The 26,058-nt window shown below is 38.0% G+C and overlaps 1 protein-coding gene and 1 long non-coding RNA gene across 6 annotated transcripts in view; one reads left to right on the top strand and one right to left on the bottom strand.

The window, feature by feature from the left end:
• Positions 1-26,058, top strand: part of LOC134739050 (uncharacterized) — a 79,115-nt gene that overhangs the window by 4,954 nt on the left and 48,103 nt on the right. The gene's annotated exons all lie outside the window — the stretch shown is intronic.
• Positions 7,104-26,058, bottom strand: part of DIAPH2 (diaphanous related formin 2) — a 908,418-nt gene continuing 889,463 nt past the window's right edge. For all 4 annotated transcript variants that reach the window (XM_054470847.2, XM_054470849.2, XM_054470850.2 and 1 more), the window contains one exon: positions 7,104-12,820. In XM_054470847.2, coding sequence (XP_054326822.1) covers positions 12,756-12,820 — 65 coding nt within the window. In that variant the 3' untranslated portion in view covers positions 7,104-12,755. The remainder of the gene's footprint in view (positions 12,821-26,058) is intronic.

Below are 26,058 nucleotides of genomic sequence, written 5' to 3'. Positions count from 1 at the left end.
ACTCAGACAAGGGCTGTGGCGGATTGCGTTATTGTTTCTATAGATTCTTTTTTCCTCCTGCCTCCTGCCACGTGCCCTGACGAATTGACATGAGCTTGGTCATAAAACTTGCTTTGGCCAATGGAATGTGAGCCAAAGTGACTTCCACTACATATGATCAGAAGATTGAAAGCTGTGGCAAGGTTCAGCATTGTTTGCTCTTTTCCCTTTGCCGTAAGATTGGCGTGTCCAAAAAAAAGGGCTTCTCCTTCAGCCAGGATCCTAGAATGAAGAAGACACAATGATGCGGTGCCACAGATGACCTGTGGCTGCCACGGCATACCTTTGCTAATTGAGGTTTGGGGGTTGTTTTTAACCATCATACAACGTAGCAAAAGCTGACAAATACACTATCCCATTATATAGACTTTACTTCCTTTACACTGACTACACAATTACTCACTTTTAATCTGGCTGACTCCTAGTCATCCTTTAGGTCTCTAATTAAATATCGCTTCTTCAGAGAGGACTTTCATGACCACCCCATCTAACTTAGGCCCCTTCCCTTTCCACGACACACACACACACACACACTCACACACACACACACACACATACACACACACACACACCACACCATTATTTTCTCCTACAATATCTGCAGTCTTTCCTTCTAAGGCACTAAACACAACTGTAATCACATATTGATTTGTTTACCATTGGCATGCTCCACTTAACTAAGCTCATGAAGACCTAAAACACATCTACTTTTGCTAGTATATAGTGCCTAGCATAGTGCCTGTCATGCAGTAGATGTTCAATGAATATTTGTGGGATGAATGATGAAGGGATGAATGATCAAGAGATGAATAGCTTGTTTACGAGGTTGCTGGATCATAAACCAAAAACAAAGGAGGGTGCTTTGATTTAGGGGAAATAAGGCTACTAAAGTACCTCCTGGGTGCAAGGATGAAGTATTACTTTTTTCTTTTTGGTCCTTCTCTTTCGAGGAAACTTCGAAAGCAGTGGCACTTTTCAAACCCCTTAAAAACAGATCTACTTGCCAACAGATTTCTATGGCTTGGCAGGTTTTCTGCCTGATACCAGGGAAGCCTGCTAAAGCCTGCAGATAGGCTAGGACTCCTCTATAAGAAAAGAGGACTGTTGCCACAGAATGCTTAGTTATATGGAGGAAGAGATTCACCCACCCTTCCCCTTCTGAGTGGTTGATGCAATTTAGTAAGAAGTGGGAGGAGAAAGAGACTACTGGGAAATGGGAATTATGTGCTGGATATAGTGGATACCTTTCTGGTCCTAACCTGAAAAATCAGGCCCACTTCCCCTCACTTTCACCTGCCAATAGAACACTGAAGAGGTGACTCTGAACTGTATCACACCAAGCTGGCCGATCGAATTTGAAGGCTTTGTGCAAAATGACCAGCTTTCCCATGACAGGACCACACACACACATCTGCACGCTCAGATGGTAGGAGGGTGGAGGAAGGAACAATTCTGTGCTTTAAATCATGAAATCTCTGGTATGGAGAAACTCACAAGGTCTCACAACTTGAATTGTTGAAATACACAGTGAAGCCTAATGTAGAGGTATGGTGTCAGTGAGTGGAGTCAATGATTCACGAGGTCCCTTTCTTACTAGGGATGCCCGTTAATCCTGTGACTCTGAATTTTCTGCCTTCTGTGACTCCAGAACACACAGGCACACTAGGTTCCTTAGGTAGGGCAGAATAGGAGAAGCTTATGAGGATATACTGCACTTTTAAAAGGTAAAATAAATGTAATAAAAAGCAGGCAGCATAATTGCCATGACTTATACCCTGTGACATTTGATAATAACAAGGTTGGTACATTACAAATAAGTTCCACATTTACAACTCTGCCTTGATATTTACACTTATTAAATTGTTGAGGGAGGTGGTTCCTGGATGCTGGAGGCCCATATATAAAACATATTAGCATAATTGGAGTACAGCCAAATCCCTCAGTGTACATTGCAGACACTTGTTAAAAGCTTGACCTTGGAGGAAAAAAACTTCCTACTTGTCTTCAATCCGTCCTCACCTCCTGAAAGTACTTCTCTAAAGTCAACTTCCAGCTAAACACAGTTTGGGGAGTTTGTCCTCAATGCTGACCTTAGGCAGGTCCTCAGTTCCCAGGACAGTGAGGAAGGCTATGTTCTCACCTGGATGAGGAAATTAGCTATGATTTTCCATTACCTGTAGCAAACATTCCTTTTCATTTGTTTAATTCCCTGAGAGTTGACACTACACATTAATTCATTGAGCAATTGCTTTGTGTAAAGGCCCAGAGATGAATGAGACCGTCACTGCCATCAAGGAACTTACACTTTAGTCAAGGACACAGACAACTATAGTAGAAGGCAGAATGAAATAAAGGCCAGAATAGAGGTATGAACAAATTGCTGTGGGAGCATAGATAACACAATTTATTTTAATGGGGGAAGAAAAATTAAGAGAGGCTTCAGAAAGGCAGCATTGGTCCTCGAAGGATTGATAGGAGAAAAAGGGTGAGGCTGGGCAGTGAGGCCATAACAGTCAGAGCAAAGTGCATGTGTGTGTAATGGCATGAAGGTATATGCACAGTCAGTGATGTAATCATATGTTTAGTATTGGCATGTTCCAGTGATAAATCCTGTGTGGCATGGCTTAAGGAATGAGGTAGAAGAGGCGTCAAAGTTATGTTTGGGTCTGCTCCTGAGACCTTTGAAGGCTGCACTGGTTTCATTAATTAGGGAGAACAATCAAAGATTTTTGAAGTGGGCCAAGAAAGGCATTTTAGGATGCTCTCTCTAGAGTGCGAAGAATGGGTTGAAGAGGTAAGAGACTGAAACAGGGAGAGCAACTTCTGTGCCTGGCTGGATATTAGGGGAGAGGGAATAATCCAAAATGCTTCCAGAGTTTCTAGCTATAGAAATTGGGAAAAGGCTAGTGCCAACACTGAGACAGGTGACCTGGATGGAAAAATAAGTTTGCTGGAGAAGAACATATTTGGTTGGGAATATACGGAGTTTAGTGTGTGGGCTATCCTTTTCAGTGGGAAGGTGGTTTTGGGGTCCAGGAGAGATCTCAGAGTCATCTCCATGAAAGAAATTCTTGAAGCTGTGGATATGGCTAAGATGACCCTGGAGGGTGAAGAGAACACAAATGAAGGCAACTAACAATAATGCCTATTCATAAGAATGATACAATAGACTTTGAAGATTTGGGGCGAAGGGTCGGGGGAGGGTGAGGAACAAAGGACTACAAATTGGGTACAGTGTACAATGCTCGGGTGATGCGTGCACCAAAATCTCAGAAATCACCACTAAAGAACTTACCCATGTAACCAAACATCACCTGCTCTCCCAAAACCTAGTGAAATAAAATAAAAGAATGCCTATATTTAGGGGTCATTTGAAGACAACCACTGATAAAGGGGAATGAGTTTTCTGAGAGGTAGGGGAAGACAGGGCTAGGTACACTTGGTGGAAGACATGAGAGAAAATAAGTGGGATGAGGATTCAGAAGCGTTCGTAGGATTTGGCGGTTAGGTGGGTCATTGGTAGACTTGAAGAAGAGTCACAGCTTGAAGGTTGTTGTTTAATAGTATGGTGGAACCTTAAAGATGTTTGTAGACTGAGAGGAAATGTGATGCTGGATAATGGATGTCAAAAGTGAAGTCCTTACAATAATACGAAGTACTACACGATGTAAGGTCGTAGCAAGTCAGCTTTGTTATCACAGGTGCTCTGAAGTAAAAAAGTCATTGACATCTGGAAGACGTTTTCATTTTTATCATTATACTGAATTCTGCTAGGGGCCTTAGTACATGACCCCTTTCATTTCCCCTCCCTCTTTCTCTCAAGCACCACCATTAAGTGCTCCCAGTTGTTCAGCCAGATAAAGCACTCCATTACTCGATTTTTGTCCAAAAGTCGAGGCCACTGTGCTATTATATGCCGTAAGTTTCCGAGACTTGTTCAAAAAGAAAATTCATAGTACTTAGGTATTTTCAATTTAATTCCCATTGTGATATTTGAATTTTTGTAGGCAAATGGAGGGATGGCAACACAAGGTATTTGGGGTGGAAGGAGATAGAGCAGATTCATAAAACAGGCCTCATTCTGGAATAACACAATATTAGCCAAAATAAAGCCATTCAGTGTCACATGACCCGGCATCTGAATGTCCTAGGAGGGAAGTCTTAGAGTTATTTGAGTAGAAAGACATTTAGCATAAAGGGAATAGACTTGGACACAGTTTGAAAGTCTAAGAGATTACTGGGACCATAGTAAAACAGAGAATCTGCTGTTCTTTTAGAGAGTAATAATTGTTCAAGAACCTCTTAAATGTACAGCTTAAAATATTAACCAGACACTTAAGAAGGCCTAGCTATGAACTAATTGAAGCTTTCCCCCAAAATTATACTTTATTTAAATATCTTTCTTTCCTGACAGTATGAAACCAAAACTGAATCAGTATATTTTAATGTCCACTCGGTCTTTGTCAGTTTTTTGTTTCTTTGAACAGCCATTCAATGTTTTGGCTTTCAGTGTTGTTTTTAAAAAAGGAAGAGAAAGGAAAAGAAAAGAAAAGGGAAGAAAAGGGAAGGGAACTGAAAGGGGGTGGGGAAGGAAAGGAAAAGAAAGCAACCTAGAGATCTTACCCTTGCTCTTATTACCATAATCACTATAATATTACCGAATAAGTTGTGCAGAAATCATGTTCTCCTGTCTGCTTCATGTCTCTATGATTTGATGCTACTTGCTTACAAGGCTTGCATGAGCCATGCAACAGTACAGATAATAGGATCATAGCAGCCGGGCACGGTGGCTCACACCTGTAATCCTAGCACTTTGGGAGGCCGAGGTGGGCGGATTGCCTGAGCTCAGGAGTTCGAGACCAGCCTGGGCAACATGGTGAAACTCCGTCTCTACTAAAATACAAAAAAAAAAAAAAAAAATAGCCAGGTGTGGCGGCATGCACCTGTAGTCCCAGCTATTCGGGAGGCTGAGGCAGGAGAATTGCTTGAACCCGGGAGGTGGAGGTTGCAGTGAGCCGAGATCATGCAACTGCACTCCAGCCTGGCGACAGAGCAAGACGCCGTCTCAAAAAAAAAAAAAAAAAAAAAGGATCATAGCAAGCCTCAGAGCTGCAGCTGTGCATATCTGTGGTGCCACTGACAACTGCTACCCCAGTTTGGGGCCTCATTTCTCTTAAGTATTACTGCAATAACCTCCAACAAAGTTGGCCTTCTACCTTTCCTACATAGAGCTTCTAGAGTCATCTTCCTTCAGTGCTCCAAATAATTTCTTTGCTCAAAACCCCTCAATATTTCCCTATCCTGTACAGAATCGAGAAGCCCAAACCACACATCCACTGCTGTGTTTCATGGACCTTGCACTCTAGTCAAACAGAATTGTTCAATATTCTCTGCATATGCACCAAGGTTCCAAGTTTATACCTCGGCTCATGCCTTCCCTCCCTCCCTCTTCAAAAAGATGTCAGTTCCATGAATCTTGAACCACATCTAGCTGGTTCACTTTCATAGTCTCAGAGCCTAGCATTGTGTGTGGCACACAATAGGTGCTCAGTAAATACTGACTGAATGACAGTGTCACAGATCCAAATCTACTTACCTCTTAAATTTCAGTTTAAATGCCAGCCACTCCACAAAATCTACACAGATAACAGCTTCCCACCCAATAACCACCCCACCTCTCTAAAACTAAATTCTTGCTTTTTTGAACCTCCACAGGCCTTATATCAGTTTCAACATCAATCAGTTTCTTTCCACCTTGGATTACAATTCTGTTTGTACATATCCCATCTCCCACTAGGCTGTGAGATCTTGAAGCCAGGAGCTATGTTTAATTCATAATTGCGTCCTGAAAAAGCAGCTTCCATCAGATGGACACTCAATGATTAGAACAGCCCCACTGGGGAGTGGGGGCGGGGGCAGACTTTAACAAAGTAGAGAAGTTGAGGGGTTTTATATTATTTATTTATTATTATGTCAAATAATTGGATAATAGTGTTTACCCTTTGCTCATAAACATCAAAAGGTGATGGCTGGACCTCAATTAGCCAAGATATAGGTGAAAATATTAGCTGAACTGCTATTATCCAAGATATAAGGTCATCATGGCTAAAGATTGAACTCTGGCTCATCTCCAAGAACTAGGAACAAAGTTACGATTTACATAATTCATATATTTGCAAGTTGTTTTTCCTGAAATGGACACTAACTGTAATAATATTTTATTTGTGGCCACTGGGACTCTAGACAGCTAAATAAATTCAGTCTGTAAATGAGATATTTGGCTATAGCTTTCTTTTTATTATAAATCATCAAAACTATATGGCATGTTACATGCATTGCATGTATATTAATTTCTGGATTTCCATTTTTCCTTTGAGCTCTTGGCCTTAAGCTCAAATTCTCCTAGTTGTGGATACTAACGTTTTCAGACTTCCTATTGAGGAATTTGCCTATTTGGGTCTCATGGGGGAGAAAAAGCTAATGTATTTGATTCCTGATGTAAACCATTCCAAGGGAAACAATGGTCTTTGGTTTGCCTTGGAAACAAATGTTTCTGATTGTATTATTTATAGACCTGGTTATTACATTGTCCAGACCTTCATCTTCAAGTCACCCCACCCATGATGAGATATTCTATTGAAGGCTCTCCAGAAAATAATAATCTACAGTCCTTTTATTACTCATTCTAGATTTTTACCCTTCTAAGCATTTGAAGCCCACTTGCTTAATTCTATACTCAATACCAAAACAAAACAAACAAACAACAAAACAAAAACAAAACCTTTTCTGTTGAAACAGTTTCTCTGGAGCATGTAAATCACCCTTCTGATGTTTCTAAACAACTTTTCAGCTGTACCATATCTATCTCCACTGGTCTGGCAAGCAGTGCTAAAGAAAACCTTATGATTCCTACAAAAGTATGTTTTTAATATGATCCCATGATCTCTACTGGACCAGACCCATACAAAAGCACTCCTGCACTGCTGTTTGGTTGAAGCTTCTCCCCCTGATAGTTCATGCCTTTTCACTCGTCTTTAATCTTAATTATCATAGGCAGTACAACATTTAATGTATATCTTAACTTTATTGAATAAGTAAGTAGCCATTACATATAGATTGCAAGTCATTCTTGGTCCTGCTTAGAGATAGATAGGTGTTTATTCCAAGGTGAAATGACAGCACAAATCCACAGTTCTACTTCAAGTGAAATACTTCTTCAGGGTGGCTTGGTATGGACACAATCTCCCTCAATACCCGTTCAAAGCAGTCTTTGCTTTCACCTCTCCCTTTAGGTGAGGGATTCACGGTATTTAAAATAAGCTTGTAAAGAACCCTTCTGTATCAGAGGTAGTTTTGTGCCTGCACTGTGAACCATAGAAGGCATTTGGTCAAAGGTGTCATAAAAGGGGCAGAAGAGGTACATCAGAGCACAGAGTTGGGATTGATTATTTTGTTCAAGTTAATTACCCATAGTGGCAAAAGTATCAACCAAAATTTAGAATAGCCTGCCCATCCATTTAACAACAAAGCATGCAGCAGCCTGTGCAGACAATAGCTTTCAGAGACAAACTTCCATTTGGTTTGAGCACCAAGAATGCATCTTAAAAAGTGAAAAATTCATTTGTGTGCAATAGTATAGTGAGCCGCATGGTGCCCCCTCCCCAAAAAAGATATTCGATATCCTACTCCCCGGAACCTGTGATAGTACCTTATTTGGAAAAAAGGTCCTTTCAGATGATATAATTAAGAATCTTGAAATAAGGGAATTATCATGGGTAATCTGGATGGGCCCTAAGTCCCATCACAAGTGTCCTTATAAGAGAGAAGCAGAGGTAGATTATATATACAGAGGGGAAGTGATGTGAAGACAGAGCAGAGGGAGATGCAGTCACAAACCAAGGAATGATGGCAGCCACAAGAAACTGGAAGACACAGGAAGAGTGTTTCCCCTGGAGTCTCCAGAAGAAGTTCAGCCCTGCCAACCCCTCAATTTTGGACTTTTGGCCTCCAAAACAACAAGATAATAAATTTCTATTGTTTTAAGCCACTGGACTTAAGGGTAATTATTTGTTACAGCAGCCATGGGAATCTAATAACAGATTGTAGAACTGGGACGGATTGGGTACTTCTGTAACAAATGTCTTAAAATGTGAAAATGGCTTTGGAATTGGATAATGGGTAGAAATTCTAGAAGAATTTTGGTGGGTGTGATAGAAAAAGCTAGATTGCCTTAACCATATGGTAGAAGTATGAATGTTAAAGGCATTTCTAGTGATGGTTTAGAAGGAAATGAAGATTTTATTGGAAAATGGAAGAAAGGGAATCCTTGTCATATAGTGGCAAAAAGTTTATCTAAATTGTCTACTACAGTAGTGTGAAAAGTTGAATAAATGATGAACTTGGATGTTTAGCTGAGGAAATTTTCAAGTCTAGTGTTAGAGGTATAGCTTAGTTTCTTCTTACTGCTTATAGTAAAATAAGAAAACAGATACATTGACAAAACAGGCTGGGCATGGTGGCTCACACCTGTAATCCGGCACTTTAGGAGGCCAAGATGGGTGGATTGCTTGAGGCTAGGAGTTCGAGAGCAGCCTGGGCAACATAGCAAGATCAAGTCTCTACAAAAAATGCAAAAAATTAGCCAGGCTTGGTGGCATGCACCTGTAGATCCAGCTACTTGGAAGGCTGATGCAGGAGGATCCCCTGAGCCTGGGAGTTTGAGGTTACAGTGAGCTATGTTTGCACCACTACACTGCAGCCTGGGTGACGACAGAGTGAGACCTCATCACTAATACACGTTAAAAAAATTTTTTTTAAAAGAGAAAAGAACTATATAAGTGGACAAGGAATCAGTACCTGATGACTGGGTAAATTCTCAGCCTGAATTCACAATCTGAATGATTGTTAAAAAAAGACGCTAAAATTAGGAGATTCACTGTTAGAGAAGTGTGCTCTGTAGATAAGCCCAAGGGTGTGTCTCGACAACCTTTGGCTAGTGCTGAAGAGGTTAGGCATTAACTTGTGGATTTATCTGACTGTTTCAACAGAGGCCAAGAATAGAGATGGGGTTATTCAGGAAAAAAATCTGTGAGGACCCTCTTTTCTGAATGTGTGAATCAATGTGACATACATGGAAGACCCACAAGATTTTTGAGAATGTTATACCAGCAGAAACACTTCCAACTGGGCCTAAAAGGGACAGAGACAGAAAAAAATGAAAGAAGATTGTGAGACTGCCAAAATTCTACAGGTAGGAAACCTGTTGCTAAAACTTCTCAGCTGCAAACACGTGCCACCCTTCAAGATAAAGGAAGCACCATCCCGAGAGCAGAGCTGCAGGTACAGAGGCAGAGGCCCAAGTGTGGGAACAGAGGAGGAAGAAGGGCAAGCCATAGGCACAGAGGCAGAGGCCCAATCCATAGTCCAAGAAAGAAGAGCTACAGGCCCAAAGGGTGGAGCCCTGAGAAAGAGGATTACTGCCAGGCCTTGAAATATAACAGAAATTTGTCTGGCTAGATTTTGAAAATGATTGGGACAGGAGACTCCATTCCAATTTCCATTCTCTCCTTTTTGAAACAGAAATGTCTGTAACTGTTATCCTATGCCTGTTCCCACCATTGTAATTTGAAAGCAGATTAACTTTTCTGTTTCACTGGTTCTCAGAGGAAGAGGAATTTGGCCTCAGGAAAGACCATACCCAGAGTTTCACTCATACCTGATTTAGATGATCTAAATGATAAGCTTTGGAACTTTTGAACCGATGATATTTGAATGAGATTTTGGACTTATGATTGATAATGGGTTGAGACTTTTGGGAATGTTAGGATGGGATGAATGTCTTTTACGCATGAGACAGACATAAATTTTGGGCCAAAGGGCAGACTCTGGTGGGCTAAGAGTGGCTTCCTAAAAGACATAGCCACATCCTAATCCCCAAAACCCGTGAATTTATCTTATTTGGAAAAGGGGGCTTGCAGATGTAATTAAGTTAAGAATCATGAGGTGAGGAGATGATTATCCTGGAGTAATCTGGGTAGTCCCTAAAAGTCATCATAAGGATCCTTATTAAACAGAGGCAGAGGGAGATTAGGTACACAGAGGAAGGTGATGTGAAGACACAGCAGAAAGAGAAATGTGGCCATAAGCCAAAAAATGCCAATAGCCACCAGAAGGTGGATGTGGCAAGGAAAGATTCTCCTCTAGAGCCTCTGGAGGGAGCATGGCTTTGCTGCCCTCCAGAAATGTAAGCAAATACGTTTCTGTTGTGTTAAGCCATCATATTGCTGGTAATTTGTTACAGCAGCCAAAGGAGATGGATGCAATTAGTTAATATTTTAAGGATTCTGTACCTTTTAAAGATATTCTGAAGAAAATCTGCATAAATGGTGCTTCTCACGTGTGGCAGTAATATGGCCGACAAAAGACCTTAGTGTATTTTGATTTCATACTAAAAATGTCACTATATACTTTTTTAGGTGATACTTTCCAATCTAAAACAAAACTGCAAATGGCTAGAGCAGGACCATTACAAATCTGGGAAACAAACCTTTTAACTCAACTATTGGAACTGCATGAAAGACCCTGAAAGGTTTTTTAATGTTTGTGAAAAGCATGTGGGATTGCTCTAAATAAAAATATATAAGTTATCAATAATAGTACTTCGTTCGTTCTTGTTCACAAACTAGAAAATAAGGCAAGTTTGCGTCTGGAAAAGGTGATACATATCAGTATTTCTACCTTGACCAGCTTGATAATATAGCAAGGCATATGCTCCCAAGTTTTAGTCAGGGTTAACATTTCAAAATCATTCTCCTACAGACTGATAAGCTGTCAAAAGAATTATAAAAGCCATACCACGAAGATTTCAGAAAAGAAAGACTTTGTAAAGTCAAAAATACACATACTAGGTATTTACATAAATTAGAACCTAAACTTTTGTTGTTGTTAAAAAAACAGTGTTACTGATATGTCCCTTAAATGTGTGTGTGCATGTGTGTGCATTTGTGTATGTGTGTTTTCAGATCGGATAGGACTGTAAAATCTCAGATACTGTTACCCTTTTTGATTTTTCTATTGTAGCAGCTTCAGAGCTTTTTAAAGTATAATAAATACCTAAGTAAGGATGCACTGGAGGCAAAGGCAGCAGTTTGAATCATTATACATCTATATAAAGGAATCTGTGAGCTGCTGGTCACTTGTTTACTTTATCTCAGATGGGGATTTGCCAAGCCAGCCATTTGTTCTTCTCTCTGAATATCTACAATGTGCTTTGAATGAGTAGAAACAGTATTTTCTACATAAGAAATATACATGTAAGAAACTTCTTACAATAATCACAATCATCTGCATGAATTAGACTTAAAACTGCACTCCAGGGAAGTTATACCACATTATTTCAATGCATATTTTAAAATAATAGACAAGTTAAGTATAACTTTTACTCCCTAATCTATTTAAGAAAAATGTAGAACCTGTTTTCCCTGCTTGACTTGTTTTGGCAGCATCATCTTAATTTGTTAATATAAGGTAAGTAAGTAAGTATGATGATAATTGAGAAGTTCACTTAGTTGGAATTATTGTAGCAAGAGATATAAATATATACACATATTTACACATACATACATAAAATTTCTTTTTCTTCTTCAGACCACCAAAGTGAAATTGGAAAGAGAGTGGAAAGGGAGATAAAACAATTGACCTTTCAGACAGTTTTCTGCTGCCTCCTGTAAAAAGAATTCTTTTTCCTCTCAGGTTTTCTAGAAGTCTATTCCCTGCCTTCAAGGGACTCAAGGGAGAAAGAAGCAATAGAAAAAAGAAATAAACCACAGAGCATAGGAATCAATATTTGCCTTTGAAATCTAAATAAAGGTAATAATAGAATTTTCAGGTTCATCCCTAGCATAGACATTAAAATGTGAGGGTTTTCTCAAAAATAGCCATATAAAGTATTTGTATAAAGTAGATATCTGTGCATAATTAGAAAATACCTCTTTAAATAAAGTTTAAATCACTTTCCCTAACTGATTCGGTTAAACTTTGGTTTATTTTTAGCAATGAGAAGTGCTTGCAATATCATGCTGAAATGCTAGCTAGACTAATGATAAGTTTAATTTCAGCCAAAGCAGATGAATCCATCAGCTTTCACTTGAGATAAGATTCTAAATAACTCAACTGGGGTGGAGCAGTACTTTCGTGAATTTCCAAAATGGCTTCTCTTACAGTGTGCATAATATTAGCCCCTCTCCAAATCAAGATGCATATTTTTCTTGGCCCTTTTCTATTATATATGTACCAGGGATTGGAAGCTGACACTGGATAATTCTTTCTATTTTTTTTTCTTCTCTTGTTTTTGGTGGGGGTGACTTACAGATTTAAGATTTTAAATTTTTGACAGACTGAATGTTTTTGAAAGCCTTAGAACTCTTCAATTTCTTACACTTCCATCATCACAGTCAGGTCACACACAATTACAAATGATACACATCTTTACACTAAAATGGAACACATTTTGTAATCCTGATAACTGTGTTCAGATTAGAATAATTGTGCGAGGAGTCTTGCAATAGTATTACAAATGCACACGACTTCATCCAGCTTATCTTGATCTTTGCAGAAATGCACTTATTTCCTTTCCAGCTGCTGAGTGCACACTTTGTTCTTCTCAAAATGCATCATTTTGTTTACTTAAATATTTTCATATTCTTTGGCATCAGGAATCACTTAGATGAGATAGCTCCATTGTGGCGAGAGCGTGACCTTTCCAAAGGTACTCGTCTGTTATCTGTAAGACAAAGAGAGAAAGGACCAAAAGCATGGTAAGCTTTAGATCTTTGCTATTACATGATGTTAGGTTGAGAAAGGTTTTCAAATAGTCCTGAAAAATCACTTCAAATGAAAATGTAAATAAGTAACAAGGAACTCAGATCTGAGGAGTTCATGCGGCAGCTGCCCGGCTGAGTTCAAGAGTTCTGCAATCAGCAATAAATGACTTTTCTTGGTAAGCGAAGTCAGAGTGATAAAAGAAATGGAAGCATTCTCTCAAGCACAGTCCCCTTGGAAATAGCAGGCAACAACAAAATTCTTTGGTAAAGATGTTAAATTGAAAAGATCTATATACAGCGCCTTTTGTTGGAAGGCACTTCAATTCCCCATGAGTTTTCAATCTGTATGTTGGCTACCTCTAGAGGACACCAGCATAGGCAGAGCAGAAAAGAGTTTTTAGTTTTTACAATGATTGCAATATGTGGCAATCACACTAGCTGCCAAATTTGCTTGATTGTATGATGTAAAAAAATTCAATATATTATATAGTCATTATGGGAATGAATAATGAATAGGACCTATTCTAGGTCCCATTCCCACCACCCATCACAGGAAGAATAATTATTATAGAGATAACAAAACTTGGAAAACAAAGTTTAAAAGCATTGAAAGTTGCTGAAAATAGTTCTAGCTTTAATAGGGAAAAGGTTTACAGCTCTGCATTGCAATGATCACTACTATGTTATTATCACCTCTGTTTTATGCTCAGCTTAAATGCAATTGATGTGGGTGAAAATCCCTTTCTGACAAAAGCATAATATATTTAGATTCTCTATTTAGAATGAGACTAGGTCCCTAGAAATAATGACAACCACCAGCACTTACATAAATGCTAACACTTTACACTCGTTAATTTACTAATTCACACAACATCCCCGGGAGGTAAGCCCATTTCATTCTATCCTATTATCTCTGCTTTAGTGATGAAGGTTACACAGCAAATCAATGGTATGATGGGGGATTATAATGCAAAGTTAATGCCTAAATGTCAGGCCTGCTTTGTTCAGAGTTGAAGGTTGGGGCCTCCCAAGCTGCTACTCATTTCCTCCTTGAGATGATGACGCCCAACTAACACATCCTGCCTGTTGCATGGGGAGGAAAAACTGAGAACTGCTGAGGTTTTGCCATGGTGCCTTTCTTGTCTGTGCTAGCATCTCTTGACTGATTTCCCGGTAGTCTGTGATCAGCAAACAGAGCAAAGCTAACGGGCCTCCATGACCCCAGCCTCATTAACACCACGGTATGAGTGTCCTGAGCCAACCAGCCATAAACTTAAAGCCTACTGAGTGCTTCATGATGCAATAATATCACTGAGAGGTGAGAAAGAAAGAGGCATTTTCTCTACTCAGAGATATATCTGAGTGATGGATTATTTGGGTATCCTTTTGAAGATACCATTAAAAAAATCCATTATTTAGTTTGAGATATGGATCACAATTCAGCTAAAAATGTGAAGATAACATTCCTGAATAAAGGACTTATTACTTAGATGTCACTGGTTTGCATACAGATTGGTTTTCTACTTCTTAGAAAACATTTAAAAATGAGATTACAATACAATGGTTCCCATTGCATTGCTAGCATGAAAGTATTCGGTGTTAAAGCTACCAGACATGAGAATGACGGTAGCATTCCCAGAGGATCATGCTGACTTGAAAAAAGGCTTGTGCCTTGGTGGTCCTACACACTAAGGTCAACAGGCATCCACACTTCACTTCAGTAATGCTACTGGCACCCCACACCATCACTCACTACCCACTAGGTCCAAGACAAGTACCACATCCAAAAACCCAGCTTTGCAGCAATAAATGATGGGATGTAAGGCTTCACATCAACCTGCAACTTACTGGTGTCATCTGGTGTGAGAAAACAAAGTTTCAGGTCAAAACAAACCGACGAAAAGACATGGAAGCTTTTGCAAGGCAGGATAAACATTGAGCTCAGGGCCTAAATCCAGCTTTTGACATGCACAAAACAGAATTATTCTAGATTTTCTCCCTCCCTTTACACCTTTCTCCTTTCCTTCTTTGCCTCCACCTCCCACACCTCTCTGGATGCCTAATTTGTCCCAATATTAATGAGATAATTATAAGAAGCAATTCTGTAAAAGTTGCCACTTACGTTTTCACAAGGTCAACCTACAACATTTACGAAAAAAATATCATTAGAAACAATAGCAGCAATGGCTGATCTGGATCTTTTATTTCCAACTCTCTGTATTTATGTTAAAACTAATTTAGTTAAAAAACCAATATATATACATACATATACTCTTATACTCTGCGTGTTTGTGTGTGTGTGTAAATTTGATTTCATTTATCTTCACATTCTAATGGCTAGCAATCTAATGATGACGACTTCCATGTTTGGAGTCATGTCTTTTAAGCAGAGATTGAAAATCACTCAATTGTTTGAAATACAACTTTTATATTTATAGTATTAAAAACGAATGGGGAAAAAGCAGTGGCCTGGCCCTCATAAGATCAGGACTCATGGTTGGCATCACACTTATGAGGAAAGGACAAATGTTAGATATGATTGCTGCCAGAGGTGATACATTAATTTGGGTGATAGTGGCCATGATTGTATGTCCTCTTTGGAAATAGGTGGAGAAACTGGGTGCTCATGTGATATGATCTGAGAGCTCCATGAGACCCAGCCTGAATCCAATTCACTTTTCTAACTAGTCTCATTCTCCTAATACTAGTATAGTTTAGGCAAAAAAAATACAGGCTTCTCCTTCAAAAAGTCAATAGTTGACAACACATGCATTTACCTGAGATTATATGGAGGGCTTTGTTAACAAGTAGTGGTATCCCTTCCAATCTGCCTGTTATCTTTTTGGAAACCAAAGAGAGAAAAATGGAAGAGGAGGGTCTGTCTGTGTATGTATACTTGTTGGGGACATTGTGCAATGAAATACAGAAAAACACGCTTGATTGGAGGATGGGGTAACATGATTTGTCATATTCTTCATCTGCTTCATTTTTCTTAATTCATAGACTAACACATTATGGTCTAATAATTCATTAAGGGATTCTAATGTTTGTAAACATGAGGCTTAATGCAGCAATAAGCCTGAGAAATCAATCCCAAAATGGACCTTCCAAATCCACCAGAGCCGGCTATGCTTGCGCTAACAGATTCTTTTCGTTCATCAAAGGCTTTGAAATGTGCCCCATGTGAAGGTGAATAGATTCTGATACTATGAAGAGTGACCTGGTTAAAGCATAAGGTTGAAGACAGGAACATAGTTATATGAAAATGTGCATCCTGGGTCAGGCACGGTGGCTCACGCCTGTAATCCCAGCACTTTGGGTGGCTGAGGCGGGCAGATCACCTGAGGTCGGGAGTTTGAGACCAGCCTGACCAACATGGAGAGACCCCATCTCTACTAAAAATACAAAATTAGCCGGGCATGGTGGCGCATGCCTATAATCCCAGCTACTCAGGAGGCTGAGGCAGGAGAATCACTTAAACCTGGGAGGCAGAGGTTGTGGTGAGCAGAGATTGTGCCATTGCCAGCCTGGGCAACAAGAGTGAAACTCTGTCTCAAAAAAGAAAAAAGAAAAAGAAAAGAAAAAGAAAGAAAGAAAGAGAAAGAAAGAAAAAAAGAGAAAGAAAGAAAGAAACAAAGAAAGAAAGAAACAAAGAAAGAAAGAAAGAAAGAAAATGTGCATCCTATGGAGAAAGGGTGGCTAAAACAAAAGTAATATTCAAATCTTTCACTAAAAAGGAATATAAAACCATGGCCCAGCTTAAACATGGTTCTGCAGCTTCTGAATATCAGGTTAACCAGCTCAAACAGATGTCAAGGCTTTCCCTGCTGTCATATGAGTAAGAAGCTTTATGCCTTTTCAAAGCATAAATTGATTTGGCATTCATCTCAAAACCTTCCTGAGTTCTGCAGTAAATGGACTAAACCCATTATAGTATTGCTTTAGAATTCATTCATGCAATCATTTATTCAGCAACTATGTACAAAGCACATCATCCACAAAATACCTGAAAGTCACAAAGTTTCAGATCCACACCTAAATCTACATTATTAATTTCCTTCTTACTGAAGACTTTGTCAAGTGAAATAACTGGGGAATAAGCACAGTACAGATAAAGCTTAAACACAATGTGACATGAGATAGACTGGAGGACTCAAGCCTGCGTTAAGTAACCTGGGAGTGTGCAAACAATCCTCTAACACAGTGAGCGAATGCCAAAAGTACAAGGCTGTATCTTGAATATGGCATGAGGAGGTAAACTTGGGATTGAAAACAATCTGTTATAAAAGGCCCACGTCCATTATTCATTCCCCACAAGGTTAGGTGTCCATCTGTTGTTGCCTAGGGGAAGGCTGTTTCTTTCCCTATGGTGCTTCACAGGCATGTAGAGATACCAATGTTGACCTAACATTATATACTAGTCCCTCACAGCAGGATAACATAAACGAAGTCTATGACCCTTATATACATAGTGTTACTAAATATCCCATTTTAATGCCAATTAGTAGGCTAGAAAACAAAGTAAAAGAAACCCTCTGTAATTTACAATGAGCTTTGCTTTCTCCAAAGTCCTTTGAAAGTGACGATGTGGCAGATTTACCATCGGTGGTCAGGCATTGTTTCTAGCAAAGAGAGCAAGTGGAGGTCTGGATCTATTGCAGCTTAGGCGACGGAAACCAAGAAAACTTTTTATGTTGCTTCCAAAAATGTCCATGGAGTAGCTATTTGCATCCCAAGCACTGATGAGAGAAAGATGATTTATTTTGGACTGTTATACTGAAATCATGTCATATGGACTTACATTTTTTTCCCCTTGTGTCCAAAATGGTTTTATTTATGCTTTTCTCTGTGATTTTAGAAATCCTGACTTGGATATAGTTTTTTACTCACCAGAAATGACTGCAAGGTGGCAGCCAAATTAGGCTTGAGCCTAATCTCCTTGTGGGGGACAGCCAATTGCTCTACTGCTTGACCAGATTTTCTCTTCACTGTGACCAGAATAGTGTCTTTTGTGTATGAGTATGTATATATATATACTGAGCTCAAACTACATATGCAGTTTGGTGTTCTACCTTTTCATTTAATATCGTATTGTAGAAATTTCCCATGTCATTAAACTTCTGGAACATGACAGTTACATCTTTACATATGCCATATGTAGAAGTGGCATTGTTAGGGTATGCAAAAGTAAGTCCAAATGTATTCCAGAATAGTTGTATTAATTTAAATCCAATTGGCAGCATATGAATTTGTGTATCTTATCTCTTTGTTAGGTATTAATCTTTTTAAAATGTGCTAATATAAAAAGTGAAAAAATTACATCTGATTCATTCTTTTTGCATTTATTCAAATACTAATTAGGTGGAACTTTTCATATGTCTTCCTTTCTATACTGATCATGTCTTTTGCCCATTTATCTACTGGGAGCTTAGGTTTCTGCTTTTGTTTTTATTTTAAATGGTACATATTAGGGATACTAAACAATTGAAATCTTTATTAGAAATATTTTCCTTAGTTTGTTGATTGCTTGTTGATTGTTATTTATTTTGTGTTGTAGGTTTTTAGGAATATATGGTTTCATTTTTTGCTGTTTTTATGAAACTAAATGTATCAATCTTTTACACTGTGATTTGTTTCTTTGTTTTTAAGCTTAGAAAGTCCTTCTCTAGCCAGAGACATGTGACAAACATTCAACTATATGAGTTCTTGCTCTTTAAGGTTTCACTTGTTTTTTTTTTTTTTTTTTACATTTAACTATTTAAATTATCTATAATTCATTTTGTTGTACAATGTCAGGTAAGTTTCCACACCAGTTTGTTTCTTTTTTTTTTCTTACAAAGAGGAGATGGGCTGTCCCTGCACTATTTGTTGAATAATCATGAATTTCTATAATGATTCATGTTAACTCCTTTATCAAAGATAAATTGCTATACTAGGGTTTCTGTTCCATTGACATTGAGATTATTCCATATTTTTGTGCCAATAGCTCCTGACTTCATTATTTCAGCCTCATGAGATGTTTTAATATCTGGTGGAGTTAAACCTCCATTACTTATATTTTCATTTAAACTATGTATTTTTTAGGACACATTTTAGAACTCTACATGCTATAATCCCAAAACAACTTAAAAATTACACAGCTAGATAAACAAACCCAATGGGTACTTGTCTAGAAGCCAATCGATTACCTCCACCTAACAATTAAATATTTCTAGACCTATTCTAATCTCAATGACATTATAATGTGCAAACTAGAAACAGGTCATGTTGTGTAATCTGTATCCTTCATTACATGCAAATAAATCCGTGCAAAGAAAACGGAAACCTAGATTACTGTGGTAGTTCAGGTTGGTAGAAGAGATGAAAGTTATTTTAACGAGGATGGTAATGGAAAGCAATAATGTTAAAATAGTTCAGAGGCTACTGTGACTATAGACACACGACTCCCATTAACTGTAATTGGAGTTAAGCACACGTAATGATAACAAAATAGACCCTAAATGTCTTTCCAATTGGAAAATAAGCAAATGTCTTCCATGAAACAGAGTGCTTTTGTGTAGAAAATACAGTATTCTAATTGAGATGTACAAATTACTTTCACATTGATATTGTTCATGGTACGATGTTGGTATTTTTCCTATGCATAGGGATGTAGATCTGCTAGAGGTAACTTCTGTGCAAAGAACGCCTTTCCTTTTCTTAATGCTCAGCATTCGTTATGTTATTAAAGGAAAAATCTCAACAGCTGCAATGGATTTATTAATTCAGTAGCTTGTTATCAGCATGAAACTCTGCTGTGCTAGGGGAAAAACAAATTATATTTTACAAAACTGCAGTAGTGAGATTAAATCACTTTTCTATATTTCACTTTCTTCTTATCCTCCCTGCCAGGTAGTAACTCTACTCTCTATCTCTATTATGAACCTCATATTTTGCAAACTATCAAGTCTCGTACTAATATAAAGGTACATTATCAAACAAACTCAATTATAGTAACTTTAGGAAGATTGAAATACCTGATAAAAGTAAAATCACATAGTACAATAATATTACTTCAAGGCATTAAAAACATATCCACATTAAACTACAAATGTAGAAAATATTGCAATACTTACTTTTATCTGTCATAAACATGATATTTTTATAACATGTACAGCCAACCTCTTGGGACTCTGAACAACTGGCATTTACATAATTGATAACGTGGGCATTTCAAGAAATCTTAGAAAAGTATGGTTCAGAAAAAATTACATCAGTATATTGTTCAGTATTTCAACTGCCACAGACCTTGCTATTGATTATCTTTGGACTCAATGTCAAAGCTAGTGAATAGATTTTTTAAAATGTCCTTGGTTTTGTACATGAGCCATGCATTATGTTTGCTTCTTTACTAGAGAATGCAATTGGGTCGTAAGACAGATTTTCTCTCTATGATGTTCAAAGTCTGATGAGGATGCCTGCATATCTAGAAAATACAGAAAAAGGTGACAAACAAATATATGAAGAAAGTTAGGCAATAGTTGGTAAAGCTTCCAAGGAAGTTATATATGTGAAACATATTGAAGAGCAAGCTAACAGAAACCACACAAACTACAACAGAGATGCTCAAGGTGTCTATGATAGTGGCTTATACATAGTAGTTTCTAGAAACTTGTCTGTTGATTAAATAATCATCCAATCATTAGCAACAAATCAGAAACTGATCCTTGAATTCACCTTCAGCTCTGCTGCTTTCATAGAGGGAATGTATTTTGACATTAATACAAGGAAAGGAAAGCCTTTCTTCTGTCTGTCTATCCACACATTGTTACTGCATAAGCTATCTGTAGGGTACCTTAACAGGCACCCTTATACATTATTAGGGTAGAAAGGATAAATGTACCAACAACTAGAACATGAAACTAACTATATTGTCTCTTGTAGCATCTATTACATTTTAAGTACAATGGAGGTTCAAAGTGGAGAAAAATCATATCCCTTGAGTACAGGAGCTGGGAGTCAGGGACAACTTCATCCCGGTTAAGCCTTAAAAGATAGGGGGATTTCAACAAGAAGAAACAGAAAGATAGCTGTTAATTTTTGATTAGTAGAAAAAGGGAATTCTAGTTCTCGAATGTTGCTATTTAATGACTAAATGTTTCCTATTTGCAAGGAGGGAAACAAATAGGAAAAGCAATGAATGTATAAAGGAAGAACCAGAATGTCTATACATATTTAACCTTTATTTTCTAAGAAAGGGAAGAAAATAATGAAATAAAATGTACTGACTGGACTTGTAGTTATTAGAACTAAGACAGTGACAGCTGTTTCAATAAACATGTAATTTTAATTTTAATTCTATTTTTTTAAAAAAACAGTCTTGAAGCATTTACATAGAAAACAGGAGTTCTGCTTGAAAAAGTGAGCAGAAATGGGTTCTCTGAAATCTTCCGAAGAGGTTCTATTGTTGAAGCCTAGATATCCTAGATAGTATCAAGAGTGACAGTAGAAAAGCCGATCAAGGCATAGACTGCAATAACCTGGGCCAGGAGTGTTTGGCAGGGTGAGAGCTCAAGCAGCCATTTGGGTTGGTGGAGAATAAACTAGCTGTTAAATGGCATGGTGGCTACAAGGTCAGTTCATTACTACCACCTGTCATCTCTGTGCCTTTCTACTCCATGTGTGGCATATATTCCTATGACTAAGAATAGTAGGCATCAGCCATTTCTCTAACTTTGAGCACATGATGGACAATCCTCTGTCATTTTCTGAGGCAGTTGTTTGTGATCTGCCTGAACTTTGTTGCTGATATGCTGACTTAGAATACACTTACCTGTCATCTGCCTTTGTTTCTGAATCACTCTAAGACCATGTATCTACTCTTTTTAACATGTGCAACCCATCTCTTGGGTCTGGGCTACGTATTTCTTGCTGATGATGGAAGTTTTAGGGTAGTCAGCCCAACTCCCCAGCTTAAGTAAGCCCAGGTATCCTTGATAAGCAGGCTCGCTAGTTTCAGCAGTAAGGCAGAAATGGCAGTCCTTCATTCACCCTGCATGATGTCTCCATTTCCCAGAGAACCAGATCACAGAAATATACCACTGCCTATGATTTTGATGAAAGATACTTAACCTACAGCTTACAATGCAAGAGTCTATAAACAGGAGCTTCCCATTAGCAATGTTCTCCATGCTAGCCTGTGCTTAATTACTTAACCAGTTGTATGAACAAAGGCAACCTGTATGGTTAATATCACACACACTTTAACAGCTGTTGGTGCCATTGGTTTAAAATATAAATTGTCCCTTAAGGTAGGAGCCAGTCAGCAGTTGTTTTAAATATGAACAATTAGGACACAGTTAAAACACAGCTTCTTGATTCCATATTCATAATTGGCACAAGTTCCTTTATATTTCTAGTGTCTAACACAATCCATGTACAACCTGAGTGCCAGGCTGAGCCTATACATGAATAAAAATGGCTACTAACCTAGCAACTTGCTTCTCATATAAGACGTCTCAAAGAATCATTCCTGACATTTACATCTATTGGGACAAAGCCAGTCCTCACATTATTGGATAAATGTATAAATCTAGATCATCATACACTGATGTTCTTTTCAGCATTGTTTTAATACTAATGAATATCATAAATAACCAATATGTCCATCATGGGATTAGACAAAACAGGGAACCTACAAACATTGGGATACTATGCAGTCAATCTAAATTATTACATAGATCTACATGTACTTGATAAAAAGAGGGCCATACGATAAGGTGAAAAAGGCAAGTTATAAGAGTATGTCATAATCTGATTTTTAAAAAAAATATAATTTATAATATTATAATTTTTAAAGTTTAGAGGGATATATACCAATAAAAATAGTGGCTATCTATGAATGGTGGGATGACTCTTTTTTTTTTTTTTTTTTTGAGATGGAGTCTCGCTCGGCCATGCAGGCTGGAGTGCAGTGGTGCAACCTTGGCTCACTGCAACCACCGTCTCCCAGGTTCAAGCAATTATTCCGTTTCAGCCTCCCGGGTAGCTGGGATTACAGGCACCCGCCATCATGCTCAGCTAATTTTTGTATTTTAGTGGAGATGGGGTTTCACCGTGTTGGCCAGGTTGGTCTTGAACTCTTGACCTCAGGTGAGCCACCCACCTCAGCCTCCCAAAGTGCTAGAATTACAGGCATGAGCCACTGCACCCATCTGATTCTTTTATATATATATGTATTTCTATAATAGCTGAATTTTTGGCATTGAGCATGATTAATTTGTCAAACTAGAGAACAAAATCTAGACAGGATGTTAAATTCTCAGTCTTTAGCTACAAAGTACATACTGTTTTCAATTTTAAGAAAGAGTAGCATAGGATCCAATAATCTCTAAACTAATTCCTTGTTGATTATACCATCACTAAGTACACTATAATGGAAAGAAAAAAAGGATATAAAACAGGTGCCAGTTTTCTGCCCTGTTTCAGTAAGGGCCGTGGAATGTTCCCTGATGGGGAAGTCATGGCTTACAAATTTTAGAACATGAATAAATTTGTGTCCACACAGTTATCATTTATAAAGGTATTTCACGTATCTTAGATTATAAATTCTAAAAGTTAAAGTCTTAAAAAGTCATTCTCTCTAAAAGATTGACTCTCTCCAAACAGATGGGCCAAAATCCAGAAAAAATAGGAGGTATGTCATTACATCACCTGGAGAGAGTTTTACTTCAATGATAAAATCACATGAGATTTCAAAATTGCTTTGCAACATGATATCTACAAATGAAGAATAAAAATAGAAAAAAAAAAAAAAGTATGTCCTTTGATGGTAAAAGGTACTGACCGATGTTTAGTAAAGCATGCATTCCGGGTTAATTTTCCCTTCATAGTGCAGGCAGTGTGGGGTGGAAAGGGAAGTCTTAGCACTAAGCATTATATTCTTTCTTACCACTTACAACAATGGAGCAAAGTAAAGCTAACTGCTATGTGTAGTCTTTGAACTTATTAATGTAGATTACTAGACTCATTTGTTTCCTAACCAATTAGGCCCACTTTGCATTTATGCATTTGCAAAATGAACCTTTCTAAACAGCAGTTTCCTTATTCGTAAGATGGGGCTAATAATGGTACTTACACTGAAGAGTATTAACAGAACTAAATGAGATAATCTAGTACCTGGCCCATATTAATCGTCTGATAGATGTGAAGAGCATGCACACAAATCAATAAACAAGCCTCAAGCAAAAAGCTGTTTCTACTTACAATGGATAGTCACAATTTAGCATGACAGGTCAAAGTTCTCAGTGTATGGCCATACATATGGGTTCACATCTTTGTTCTGCCACTTAAGAGCTATGTTTTTCTCATTTTAATTTCCCCTTGTGAACATAAAAATAATATTAAAGACCCACCTAACAGGGCAGTTACAAAGACTTTAGTAATGAAACAATAATTTAAAATGACCAGAATGGCACCCGATACAGAGAAAAAGCTTAACATTTTAAATATTAAATATTGTGAGAGTCAAATTCTAAAGATTTTAGCATCACGATCATATTACACTTTTCAATCTAGACAGCCTCATTATGGTACTATGACATTTTTTAGTCACTTTTGGGACAATGAGATTAGATGCAAACAGATGGTTTTATAGAAGTATTTTTCAGATTAGCCTATTAAAACAAAGACTTAAAAAGATCAGCCAGAAGTCAGAATTTATCAAGGTTCTAACTCTATTTCACAAGTCATCATAGGCGAGGGTATTTTCTTATGCCCTTGAGAAGCAATGAAAATCTTTCATAACTATTTATTTATTTTTCTTATCGTCATCCAGTGGGTATAGAAATGTTGCCAGACTGCTTTCTATTACTTCGCTGCTTTAGGATTCCAGTTGTCTGGACAGATTTGTCCCTTAGGGTAGAAAGAGATTATTTCTAGAGATTCCAGCTTGGCTTGAATGATGCATCTAGCAAAACCGGTCACTCATTTTTTTTTTTTTTTTCTAGGACAGCAGATTTACCAGGCAACCTGCTGAAATTTAATTCGGTTTCCTGAGTAGACTTATGCACTCGAAAGAGGAGGAGCCTTGCTGTCATAAGCAGAGTCTGTTCCAATGTCAGGCATATTTCCCTCTGTCCAAAAACTGGCCTGCAACTTATTTCAACCATCTTTTCTTGAACATTGAGTATGTGCCTGGCACAGTGCTAGAGGGATACAGAGATAAATGAGCCAGTCTTTCAAGGCAGGTACTATGTAGTGATCGTGGCATTTTGGTTTAAAAATTAGTCTAATGGAAATGTATTAAGGCTTTCTCTTTACTCTGTTATATAGTTCTCAGTGAGTCAGTTTGAGAACTTAGATTATATTGGATCCCCTGATACCAAAATGAAATGTCTCAGCCCTTTGCCTCATGGTGTTCTCTCTCAAATGGGGTTAGCATACAAAGATAATGAGAAGAGAGTTATAATGAGTGCTATGATGAGGGGTATACTGTTCAGGAGTACAGAAATTAAATCCTCAGCTAAGCCTTAGGGGAAGCATCTTTGGGAAGACTTTCTAGAGAAGGCAATATTGTCGTAGATTCTTAAAGGATATGGATGAATTCATCCTGGAAGAAAAGTATATTCCAGGAAAAGGAGATGCTGTGAGGAAAGGAAGAGAAAATATGAGGTAAAAAAAGTGTGTGTTAAGATGACAAATAAAATCAGTATTGATTAAAAGCAGGGGATGATGGTTAGAACACAGATTGGGCTTATGTGTCATTTTAAGGCTCTTGAACTTCAGATATGCAATAGGGAGTGAAATGGTAAGACAGTTCAATTTGGTGATCATGCAGTAGGGGAACTTAATAAGGACAAGACAAAAATTAGGGATTAATTGGATATGTAGGATAGAAAAGAAGTCCAAGATCACTCTAAAATTTTCAGCCTATATGTTTGGGAGAATGGTGGTTCCATCACCTAAGAATATATAGGAGAAAAAGGTGCATTCCAGGTGATGATGAGTTCAGTTAGGGATTTGTCAATTTGTATGCCTTTAAAACATCTGGGTGGACCTGCCCAGCAGGCCGTTACAAATATTACAAGACCAAGGTTCAGGGGAGAGGCCTGAAAAGAATGAGAGAGATTTGGGTAATAGATGGTAGATGGTAATCAAAGCCATCATTCAGGAATGTACGTAAAGTGAGAAAAGCAGTGGGCTAATGATCAAATCCTGG

The sequence above is a fragment of the Pongo pygmaeus genome, chromosome X (assembly GCF_028885625.2).
Source record: "Pongo pygmaeus isolate AG05252 chromosome X, NHGRI_mPonPyg2-v2.0_pri, whole genome shotgun sequence".
In the NCBI taxonomy this organism is placed as follows: Eukaryota; Metazoa; Chordata; class Mammalia; order Primates; family Hominidae; genus Pongo; species Pongo pygmaeus.
This window is presented reverse-complemented; position numbering and strand designations above follow the sequence as displayed.